The sequence below is a fragment of the Lycium barbarum genome, chromosome 11 (genome assembly GCF_019175385.1).
Source record: "Lycium barbarum isolate Lr01 chromosome 11, ASM1917538v2, whole genome shotgun sequence".
Lineage (NCBI taxonomy): Eukaryota > Viridiplantae > Streptophyta > Magnoliopsida > Solanales > Solanaceae > Lycium > Lycium barbarum.
The window spans coordinates 120,584,959-120,597,729 of NC_083347.1; the positions used below are offsets into that span (position 1 = coordinate 120,584,959).

At 30.8% G+C, this 12,771-nt stretch overlaps 1 protein-coding gene across 1 annotated transcript; it reads left to right on the forward strand.

Moving 5' to 3' along the window:
• Positions 1-2,397: 2,397 nt before the first annotated feature.
• On the forward strand, positions 2,398-8,521 carry LOC132616622 (GDSL esterase/lipase At1g28590-like). Its single transcript, XM_060331165.1, has 5 exons — positions 2,398-2,811; positions 3,349-3,579; positions 6,609-6,757; positions 7,204-7,480; positions 7,992-8,521. The coding sequence occupies exons 1-5, from the start codon at positions 2,571-2,573 to the stop codon at positions 8,246-8,248; spliced, it is 1,155 nt and encodes a 384-aa protein (XP_060187148.1). The 5' UTR covers positions 2,398-2,570; the 3' UTR covers positions 8,249-8,521.
• The last annotated feature ends 4,250 nt before the right edge of the window (positions 8,522-12,771 follow it).

Below are 12,771 nucleotides of genomic sequence, written 5' to 3' on the forward strand. Positions count from 1 at the left end.
TTATGGTTTAGTGGTAATTACCATTTCATTTTTTTTTTAATAGAAGCTTTAATTAATTTCGAGTTTGAAAGAACAGGGTCCTTTTTAGTAAGGGTCATTTTACCCCCACATATTGAGACTCTTTGACATGAATTTATATTAGTCAGCCCCAAAATAGATAGAGTAAAATTTGAAAAATGAAAAAAAAAAAAAAAAACAGTCACTATATCGAGGGAAATTTCCCCTCAGGCCCTTGCCAATTGGACATTTGGGGGTTGGTGAGTCAACCAAAGTTGGTACATATTTATTCCAAAATATATTTAAGCCTTTATATCCATCGCCAAATAACGGCCAGAAAAACAAGCAAACAAATTTCGATGTTCCTTATCCATATAGGCTTTTACGACGTGGACATCACTAAATTTTTTATTTTATCTTTCATCCTTTTGTTTTCCTGATTGACACATCATTGATTTCAATAATTTAAATATTAAACTGAACTGCTTGCGTTTGTCAGGGTGATCACAGCATATTTTAAACGGAAAAGGGTCAAATATATTCCTGAATTATTAGAAAAAAGTTAAATATACACCTCGTTATACTTTAGGTCCAAATATATCGTTTTCGTTATATTTTGGGTTCAACTATACCTCTCTATTATATTTTGGGTCCAAATATACTCCTCCTCCGTTAAAATTGTCCTTGGTAGACATGAGATATGACGTGGCACTGACAACTCGGTGAGGTGGATATCACATGGCATGCCACCTCACCACGCCAACCCATTTACCCATCTCTTCTCCTTCTTCTTCCACCACTACCATCTCCTCCCCTCCATAACCTTTGCCACAATTAGCACCACCACACCACATAACTAGAGGTTCCCTTGATTATGCGTTATCACGTTAAAAGAACTGAGATTTTTTATTTCTTTCCTTTGATCTCAATGTTCTAGGGTCGTGTTCACTTTAGAAGTATATTGGCTGATTTGAACACTGACACAACACAATTGCTGAAATTGATTGGTCTCAAGCACTAGTATTTTATGGGGTGATTTTATGAAGTATTTTCTCTTCTTTTGCATCTAACCTAAGGCATGTATCCAGCTTTGAAGCTCTTCAGCCAGTAAATAGGTATAATTTTCCTGTCCAACTACATGTAATAAACATTTTGCTGCTATCTGAAGAGAACAGTTATTCATTTGCAATTGCCCTCTATCATGATATCACTGTTGCAGCTAAACAATTGTATCTAGGTTCTTAGTGTGTGATTTTCCATTCTTCTAATCAATTGCTTAAAAAACATGGTTGCTTCTTTCTCTTCATCGTCAAGTTTCACGCACTTAGTTGGCACCATCAGGAATCTGAAAGGGCAGAAATTCCAATCCGAAGATGGTGGTGTGGTGGTGCTAATTGTGGCAAAAGTTGTGGAGGGGAGGAGATGGTAGTGGTGGAAGAAGAAAGGAAAGGGAGGGGTAAATAGGTTGGGGTGGTGAGGTGGCATGCCATGTGGTGTCCACCTCACCGAGTTGTCAGTGTCACGTCATATTTCATGTCTACCATGGACAATTTTAACGGACGAGGGGTATATTTGGACCCAAAGTATAATAAAGGGGTATATTTGAACCTAAAGTATAACGGGAAGGGTATATTTGGACCCGAAGTATAATGAGGAGTGTATTTAACCCTTTTCTGATAGTTCAGGGGTAGATCGACCCTTTTCCGTATTTTAAACTATATATAGTATCTGAAAAGTGTTATAATATTTGATTAATTCATAACAATGGCTAAGTACAAAGCAATATAATGGGTTTTATTGTATCAGGAAGTTAGCTAGTCACTGTTCATTTTTTTTTTTTTAAATTGTTACGAGATGAAGTAGACTTTTGATTCCTAGTCTTTTTATATATGAAACGTGTTGCGCACATTATTTAGATTACTTTTAGAACTACATTATCCGTACATTCAGTAGTCATATAGTATAAGAGACTGTAATTTGTTATATAAAGATTCACAAGTGGATGGATCAAAAGTGTACATATGTAAACAAATTTAACCTTCACTTAACTGTAATCAATTGAAGGACAACTTTGCTTAGTCAAATATCACAATGACCAAATCAAATTTGTTGACATTTGAGGGATTAAAAGTGCAAATCTTCCTTCTTCTTTTTTGGAAAGATAAATCAGCACTTTTAGTCCTTCAAACATCAATATATTCTAATTTTCTTGTGATATTTGACTAATTTAATTAATTGCAATTATTTGACAAATCTAACCTTTAATTAATTGCAATGTGTACCTTTAATCCATCTCAACAAATTTAATGAATAACTAAGTAACGTTTGATATAACTAGTTGTTATAAATAACGTCTGGTGAACGCATTGGGGTATTTCCTCGTAGGCTCTCTTGCAAATTGGACATTTGAGGGGTTGGTAGGTCAACAAAAGCTTCTATATATTCACTCCAACTTCATTAAACTCCTCAGAGGACTTCAAATATTTTTGAACCCTCTATCATATCCAATAGCCAAAAACACAAAAACCAAACATTCAAACTTTTCTCAGAAAGAGAAAAAAAATACATTTTCAATGCCTTCTTCTAATTGTTTTATTTGTATAATTCTTTTGTTAATTGCATCATTTGGACATGCTCTTGGATGCTATGACTCGATAATTAGCTTTGGCGATTCGTTAACCGATACCGGAAACTTAATTCGACTCTCAAAATCCAATAATCAAGTTGCTTCTTCAGTGCTTCCTTATGGTGAAACCTTCTTTCATCATCCTACTGGTCGGTTTTCCGATGGCCGACTCGTTATTGATTTCATTGGTACGTGTGATATATTAACATTCTAGACTTTTATCTTTCAAGTGACGTGATAATGCAAATATTTTTTCAAGTAGAAAAGTGTATAGTGGTGGATATAGCTTTTGAGCTATACGGAATTATTCAACCTTATGTCTACTTAATCAGTGTTTTTGACATGGAGCATAAACATGTACGTTGAAATTTACAATATTTCAACAAATTTTAGCTGAATTCATAATTTCAAAAGTTATTAGTATGAGGTTCGTGTTAAAAACTTTAAAGGTCGAACCCATCAAGTTCAAATACTGAATCTGAACCAGCATTTTTGACACCAAACGTAAATATATACGTGAAGAATCACAAAATTTCGACAAATATTAGATATTGAATCAACATGTTTAAAGCTACAATGAATTCAGTGCTAAAAACTTTTCAATGTCGTACCCGTCATATTCAAATACTGAATTCGCCGCTGACTATATAATTATGTTATGGGATGTATTTCCCTGTTTTATTGCTTAAACTTTGTTCTAATTATTTTATGTGATAATTTTGCAGCTGAGGGTATGGGATTCCCACTTATTCCACCATATGCTGGTGTTATGAAAAACATGTCAAGTAGCAGAAATTCCATAAGAGGAGTGAATTTTGCAGTAGCTGGAGCAACAGCTGTAGATATTTCATTTTTAGAGAAAAGAGGAATTAAGAACCCTGCCACCAATGTCTCACTAGGAACTGAACTGGACTGGTTCAAACAAATGTTGCCATTTTTGTGCAAGTCTCCTGCAAGTAAGTACGCGTTCCCGATATAGATTTGGTTGAAATTTGAAAAAAAAAAAGGTTTTCGAAAGTTAAAATTGAAAAATTATATTTGAAAGTTGAAGTTGTGCTTGAATATGCCTAGATATGCATTCACTAGAAAAAAAAAAAAAATTGTGAGTGGAAAAGAGTTGTCAGCTTTTCAAACTTGAAAATTCACCTTCAAAAACTAACCACAAAATCAAGTCAAATCATAATTAAGGGCGGAGCCAGCCTTAAAGCTAGTTCGGAAATCCAGTAGCTTGGCTCAAACTCTTTATTTGTATCACAAAATTCATGCTATATATATATATATATATATATATATATATATATATATATATATATATATATATATATATATATTAAGAAGCAAGTAAATAAAAAAAATTATGATTTAGAACCCATAAATTAAAATTTTAGCTTCGTCTCTGTGTATAATCAAATAATGTTTTGAAATAGAAAATATTTCTATGATCAAACGGGGCCTTAAATACCCTACATCATGGATTTATCTTTCTCGGCAAACCACCACCAAAGTGGACCAAACCATAGAAGAAGATACGTTATTTTCGAGACAAGGACGTAAAAAATACGAGGATAAGAAATTCTAGGCAAGCTAAGAAAAAAAAAAAGAGATTGATAAAACCGTAAGTTAGGGAGAACACAATTATAAGCCATATGCAAAAAATTTTGCTTGCTCTGCACTCATTTGATTAAAAAGAAGTAACTTCATAATTACTCTAATTAACAATATTTTATTGAACATTATTACCCAAAGTCATTCTTTATCCGGGTTTAACGTTGTTTGACAATTTTTATATAACTTTACTTCGTTATTAAGTATATATAAGATAGTAAGAAAATTGTTAAAACTTGTGATCTTAAATATGTCATAATATTTGTATGATTATATAAGATTGTTCTTAAATTAAATTGTTTCCAAATTGAAAATAATATTATTTTTTCTGAAACAAATGAAAAAGTCGTCACAGCCACCAATTCAAGAGTGGGACCAACCCCTATATTTCTAGCCGGTCAATTACTTAATGAAAAAGAAGTTATTATAAGAATAGGCTTGACAAGGAGTAGTTGAGAAGTTGATCCAACCGTAAGTTCAAGCTTTAAGGAAAGGGGTTGCACATATTTAGAAGTAACCACAAAATTGAAGACAAATAGTCTTTGTCAATGACAAAAGAAATTAAATCTAGTCATACAAAGCTAGGTTGGAGTGGTGGAAGTAGTCCATTTTATAGTTGTGAAGTCCATTTTATAGTTATGCCAAGTTAATCCAGAGACGGATTCAGAATTTAACTTTACGTGTTTGGACTCGAAATTCTATGACATTTCGTCTAATAATATATTATGTTTGAAATCAATTATCTATATTTATTTCATGAGTTGTTAAGTATATATACAAGGTGTAAGCTTATTAAATCTATATATTGAGTTCGAGTGTATTCATAGCTTCTTCACTATAGATTGCGTCAGTCATAGATGCCGTATTTTATGCATCGACATATAAACATTTTCACAATTAGATCACTTATAAGATAATTAAACGTATATTATTATAATTATATTAATAATTAGTAATTTGTTAAATAATAAGTAACCTACTGAATAGGTATAAATAGTATATACCCGATCGATAACGTAAAAAGTGACATCTAATTTTCAATGTGCATAATTAAAGCCTTGATTAAAACAAGCCAAGCAAAGCCATATTACTTGGTGATTTGTTCCTAAAGAAATAGTTTATTAATTAGGGATCTATTATATATATATATATAAACCAACTACTTATGCTTAGTTGTTCTAATTTTATTACTGCATTTCTTTGTAGTACTAATAATCCACTATTTGGGTCTTCCCCTGTAATCAAAGTATGTATTTTATTAGTAAAATTATATGGGTTTGCTCCCATGGATACTAAGTGTTGAAATTTCATTGGAAAATTTTCTTTATAAGATTCCCATAAAGCTTTGGCTGATTCTCCTAAAAATGTTTCTAAATATTTATACATTGTTTCTGCGTCTGTTTCACTATATATTTTTATATAGTCTGCTACTACTATTCCTTTCCAAAGATCTATCACTGAATTCCATCTTTGCGGATCATGTGCTGCTATATTTAATATTTTACCTTTATTACCTCCTTCTTGAAGAATAATGGGTTCTTCTATAGGCATTCTTTTTCCTGATGGTTTGACATTGTCTAAAGGTTCTCCTGCTGTTCTAAAAACTCTTCTTCTAGGTACATTTCCTGTGCTTGTGTCTATATATATATATATATACTATTAGATCTTCTTGGATTTCTTGCTAAGTCATGTATTCCATGATAAAGCAAAAGACGAATAAAGTATAGTGGAAATTGCAAAATTCTCTTTAAGATCAAGTGCACTTTTGTCTAGGATAAAGCCTTCCCTTCATCACCAACGTCTAATAAAAAGTAATCAAATTTAATCAGAAAGAATAATCATATATATATTTGAGTCCTATTATGAAATTTACGTGATTAAGATGGGCAATATGCTTTGTTACGAACTAAAGAAACAAAAGAAATATATAATGGCCTAGTGGGGCAACCATGTTAAAATGTTTTTGAATAAAACAGCTTGGTACTATTTTCGAAACACCGCAAAATATATGTTTTGGATTATATGTTTTTGGAAGATAGAAAACTTACAAACTGTTACATACTAATTTATAATATCCTCAATCACACCCCCACAAATATTAATCCACCTCCTTGTACAAATATTTTAAAAACTATCTCCACATAAACATGCATTAACATACTAACATTGTTATTTTTTATCATAGCAATATAAGATGACACAAGATGACTTAAATTATTTCAAAACTCAGTAGGAAAATGGATGTTATTTTTCTAAAATAAATGATAAGAGCGAGGGTTAATTAAGGTGATAACTTTTTTTAAAATTGTGAACAAATTGAGTTGAGAAATGTTTGATTTTGTTTCTGGAATGTTATTCTAACAATTTAAAATATAATCAGGTTGCAGAGAATTTCTTGGCAGCTCACTAGTTCTAATGGGGGAAATTGGAGGCAATGATTATAATCATCCATTTTCTCAAGGAAAATCAGGAGAAGAAATTCAGTCATATGTGCCTGCAGTTATTTCAGCCATTGGCCTAGCCATTAATGTAAGTATCAATTATTAATTATTTTCATCAATTCATATACTACACTAAAAAAAAATCAAGAATTAGCGACGGCCTTTTTTTGCTAATCATCTTTAAATAGTTAGTAGCTGAATAAGATATTTGATAATCTATTTAATTACTACAAATAAAAAGAAATAGAAATTAACGATGGATAACTTATGTTGCTAAATAACAAAAATTTGTTGCTAATTTATTTAACAAAACTTATGTTTAGTGACGGATTATCAAAAGATTCAAGAAGCTATAGATTAGCGATCAATTTTATAGCTACTTTCTACTTTTTTTAATAGTGATTGTTAATTCATAGCTAAGTAGGATTAGTGACGGATTTTTGTCGTTTAGTGATAGATAATTCGATTTTTTGTAGCGTTACTTAAACATTTTTTTTAATTCTAATAAGTAAGATTTGTTTGATTATGATGCAGGAACTAATTGAACTCGGAGCACAAACATTGATAGTACCTGGAAATCTACCAATTGGATGTTCATCTTCTTATCTAACTACTTTTAAAGACTCAAATAAAAATGACTATGATGCTTCAACTGGTTGCATTAATTGGTTAAATGATTTTGCTGAATATCATAACCAACTACTTCAAGAAGAAATTCATCGACTTCGTGAGATTCATCCTCATGCCAATATTATCTATGCTGATTACTACAATGCAGCCATGCAAATCTACAAATCTCCTAAAAATTTTGGTAAGTTAAGATGTTTAATATATTACATCATCATATCATTATAGATTTGACTTATATACTCTGACGGTGTAAATTATTTTTACACTATCAAAAGAGGTTCAATTTGAATCCACTTATTGAAATTCCTAGCCATGTCACTGCTAACAACACACTACAAAAAAAAAAAGGAATTAGCTATAAAATTTGTCCTTAATCTGTCGCTAATTCGTCGTTAAATTGGATTAGCAACGTATATTTGTTGTTTAGCGACTTATCCGTCACTAATTCTTGTTGTTTTAAAGTGATTTTAACCTGTCGCAGAAGATACATGCATGTCTTATATATTTTTCATGTTTCACTTATCGTGACTGGTTACCTGTAGTTAGCTTTTAGGTGACCAGATAATATAATTTTTATTTTTGTACTGTCAGTATATAAAAAATTAACATGATCATTGTTTCCACACTTAATGAAAATAAAATTAATTAATTGGTAGTTCAATGATCTCATTTTTTTTTTAATGATGGTATAGGTTTTACAAGCTCTATTGTAGCATGCTGTGGAGGAGGTGGTCCATACAATTACGACTCAAATGCAAAATGTGGCTCACCATCATCAAATGTTTGTGATAACCCATCTTCGTATGTTAGTTGGGATGGTGTACACTTGACAGAGGCAGCATACAAAATAATAGCTAAAGGATTATTACAAGGTCCATACGCAATTCCTCAAGTGAATGGAATTTGTTCATTTGATGGATCTAGTAACAAGGGATTATCAGACCAATAGTATATTATAAGGGATTGTATATAACTGTCCAATATTTTAGAGATTAATCTTGTAAAGAATATTGTACAGTTATACTTGGGTGGGTCGATCAGTTGTGTAAGCAACTTGGAATTATAAGATACAAACACCAACTTTTAGCTTGCATTTGATGGAGAGTTAGAACCATTACAAGTTTGAAAGTAATCTTGTAATTGTTCTTCATATGCAAATGTAGCTTTCTTTTATTAAGTTTACAATTATTTGATTTATTAGTCAATGGGCATGTTTGTTTTATATCTAGTGTCAATTATTGCAAATTTTGTATATAAGAATGTAATATTAATGTGAACTGCGGACAGGGGCGGATCTACCTTATGAGGTAGGGATGCCACGTCACCCCCAAATTTGGCCAAAAATTAATAGTATGTGTGCAAATATCCGTGTAGAAACGTATATATTGATTACTAGATGATGAAAGCCCGGCTAGCATGGGTCCAACACAAAAAATAGTACCACGCTTTTCTTTTTAATCTGTCTAAAAAAATGATATATTTTTATGTTTAGAAATCATTTAACTTGAAACTTCCCCTTTTACCTTTAATGAAATGATTTAAATCCACACAAATATCTATGACTTGTTTTAAACCACAAGTTTTAAAGATCTTTCCTTTCTTTTTTAAACTTCGTGCCTAGTCAAACTATGTCACATAAATTAGGACAGAGAGAGTACATTTTAGTAATATAATTATGGAATTTTTATTATAGAAAGTATTATAATTCAATTAATTGAAAATATCAATAAATTATTTTACTTAGTCCGCTTCTTCCATATAGGACTTTCCTGGTTTGGTTCTCCAATCGAAAGATTTGAAATACACATTCTCCTACCGAGTTTCATGCCATCATCTCTTTCTACTCAACAACACTGAAAAGTGCTTTCATGCGTTAGCATCTGTTGTAGTCTTAAATTTTTAAGTATAGACCAACTTCATCATTTTAAGAAAATATGTGTATACGTTTCTTGACCGTTTATATTTCATCTTCTTGATGTTATTCCTCATTATTTGTGTGAGACGTGTGTGTCTAAAATTAGTGCATTTTTATCCTTATCCAAAGGTATAAGTTTTAAATCTTATGACTTCTTTAGCGGTTTTTGTGTTCAATTTAAATCGTTATTTTTTTTTTCCTAGAATTTCTCTTCTTTAAATTTTCTCTAAGCGTACCTTTACCATTTTCTGAACTTATTATCATTAGTTAAATGTATTTTATTTTATTTTATAGAAAGTATTATAATTCAATTAATTGAAAATATCAATAAATTATTTTACTTAGTCTGCATCTTCTACATATGACCTTCTTGGTTTGGTTCTCCAATCAAAAGATTTGAAATACACATTCTCTTACCGAGTTTCATGTCATCATCTCTTTCTACTCAATAACACTGAAAAACGCTTTCATGCGTTAGCATCTGCTGTAGTCTTAAATTTTTAAGTACAGACCAACTTCATCATTTTAAGAAAATATGTGTATGCGTTTCTTGACCGTTTATATTTCGTCTTCTTGATGTTTTTCCTCGTTATTTGTGTGAGACATATGTGTCTAAAATTAGTGCATTTTTATCCTTACCCAAGGCATAAGTTTTAAATCTTTTGGTTTTATGACTTCTTTAGTGGTTTTTGTGTTCAATTTAAATCATTATTTTTTTTCCTGAATTTCTCTTCTTTAAATTTTCTCTAAGCATACCTTTATCATTTTCTGGACTTATTATCATTATCTAAATGTCCTATTTTTTTCGTCTTCTTGATGTTATTCCTCATTATTTGTGCGAGACGTATGTGTCTAAAATTAGTGCATTTTTATTCTTACTCAAAGGTATAAGTTTTAAATCTTTTGGTTTTATGAGTTCTTTAGCGGTTTTTGTGTTCAATTTAAATCGTTATGTTTTTCCTGAATTTCTCTTCTTTAATTTTCTCTAAGCGTATCTTTACCATTTTCTGAACTTATTATCATTATTTAAATGACTTTTTTTTTATAGAAAGTATTATAATTCAATTAATTGAAAATATCAATAAATTATTTTACTTAGTCCGCTTCTTCCATATAGGACTTTCCTGGTTTGGTTCTCCAATCGAAAGATTTGAAATACACCTTCTCCTACCGAGTTTCATGCCATCATCTCTTTCTACTCAACAACACTGAAAAGTGCTTTCATGCGTTAGCATCTGTTGTAGTCTTAAATTTTTAAGTTTAAACCAACTTCATCATTTTAAGAAAATATGTCTATACGTTTCTTGATCGTTTATATTTCGTATTCTTGATGTTATTCCTCATTATTTGTGTGAGATGTATGTGTCTAAAATTAGTGCATTTTTATCCTTACCCAAAGGGATAAGTTTTAAATCTTTTGGTTTTATGACTTCTTTAGCGGTTTTTGTGTTCAATTTAAATCGTTATTTTTTTTCCCGAATTTCTCTTCTTTAAATTTTCTCTGAGCGTACCTTTACCATTTTCTGAACTTATTATCATTATTTAAATGTCCTATTTTTTTTCATCTTCTTGATGTTATTCCTCACTATTCGTATGAGACGTATGTGTCTAAAATTAGTGCATTTTTATCCTTACCCAAAGGTATAAGTTTTAAATCTTTTGGTTTTATGACTTCTTTAGCGGTTTTAGTGTTCAATTTAAATCGTTATTTTTTTTCCCGAATTTCTCTTCTTTAAATTTTCTCTAAGCGTACCTTTACCATTTTCTGAACTTATTATCATTATTTAAATGTCCTATTTTTTTTCGTCTTCTTGATGTTATTCCTCATTATTCGTATGAGACGTATGTGTCTAAAATTAGTGCATTTTTATCCTTACCCAAAGGTATAAGTTTTAAATCCTTTGGTTTTATGACTTCTTTAGCTGTCTTTGTGTTCAATTTAAAATCGGTATTTCTTTTTTTCCGAATTTCTCTTCTTAAATTTTCTCTAAGCGTACCTTTACCATTTTCTAGACTTATTATCATTATTTAAATGTCCTTTTTTTTGTTGCAATTGTCTCGCACTTCATCACGTGAACCCCACCTCATTATTTTATTTTTTTTTGCAATTGTCTCCACTTCTTCACGTGGACCCCAACTTTATTTTTTTAAAATTAATTATTATAGAAGAGTGGATGGACGACAATCCAACCCACTCTTCTATACCACTTTCGGGACTTATTATCATTATTTAAATATCATTTGTTTTTTACAATTGTCTTTTACTTCTTCATGTGTACCCCACCTTAATTTTTTTTTTGCAGTTGTCTCTTACTTCTTAACGTGAACTCCACTTTCATTATTTTTTTATTTTTTAATAACTATTATAGAAGAGTGAGAGGACGACGGTCCGGCCACTCTTATATAATAGTAGAAAAATGGCACTCTCAATAAGCAAACCAGCTCGGGTGCCACTGGTTTGCGTGAGCCGCTTAAGTTCTTTATCTCTCGAGGCGTCCGAGGTCGTTTCTTTTCCTCTTTATCCTTCTTTTTCCCCTGCATTGTTGCTAAAAAAAATATATTCTCTCTCGTCCTTCTTCATCATCATTTTTTTGTTTTAAATTTATCTACACCAACCATTTTTTTTTTTATATAATTAAAGCTTACTTCATAAGTAATTTGAATTTGATTTTATTTAATATAAAGTTTTTTCTTTTTCTGATGACGCAATAATGATTTATATTGGAGTATAATTTGAGCAGTAATTTATTGACTTTTACAAGATCAAAGGGTTTGTTTACTAAACATTTTGGGTTGATTCTCATAGGTTGAAAATTTGAAGCTTTTATTTTGCAAAGAATTGTCATTAAACTTGATTATTGAGAAGGAAAAACTAACTCAAAAATATTGAAGGTAAATTAATGTAATCAAACAAAGAATATGTAAAGATTAAGTTACATTATTAGCAAATTACCTAATTGGATGCGCTTTTTCAAGAGTTATGGGTGTTTCTTTCTTGTTTTTGCCATTTTCTTCTACACTAGATTTTAATTTTTAAATCACGTGTGGAAAAAAACTGAATAAACAAAACTTATTTGTTTACGAAGAAAAGACCTAAGAGACCTAATCGAATCAACTCAAAATTAACTTAACGGACCCATCCTTCTTATTCGATTTTTGTGGCTATTGGTAGGTATTGCATATATAAAAAAGTGGCACCTGCAACTTCCAAATTCTGAATCCGCCTCTGATTGCAGGGATACATTATAAATTGATTTGTTTTATGCTGATAGTTAGCTTATATATCACAAACTCTCTTCTTTATTTGGATTTGGGGCCATCAATGTACGCAAGCTCATCCAACTGCAGTTTGGAATCTGAATAAAAAGATAAAACTTTTGGATCACATAAATATTGCCATCTTTCACAGACCATTTTTAATTTTGTAGTTGAATCTGCACTTAATACTATGTGGAGGGAATTAACTAAACGTTTAGGAAGAGTGTATATTAGTAACTAGATCAATGTCAATGTTATATCTTCCAGTTATATATTTGGGTGGAAATATTTGATTATGC

Excerpts from the sequence above, each read along its gene's own strand:
- LOC132616622 (XM_060331165.1), top strand. The coding sequence starts at position 2,571 with ATGCCTTCTTCTAATTGTTTTATTTGTATAATTCTTTTGTTAATTGCA. Across the intron at positions 3,580-6,608 it reads TTTGTGCAAGTCTCCTGCAA|GTTGCAGAGAATTTCTTGGC; the intron begins GTAAGTACGCGT and ends AAATATAATCAG. Across the intron at positions 6,758-7,203 it reads CCATTGGCCTAGCCATTAAT|GAACTAATTGAACTCGGAGC; the intron begins GTAAGTATCAAT and ends ATTATGATGCAG.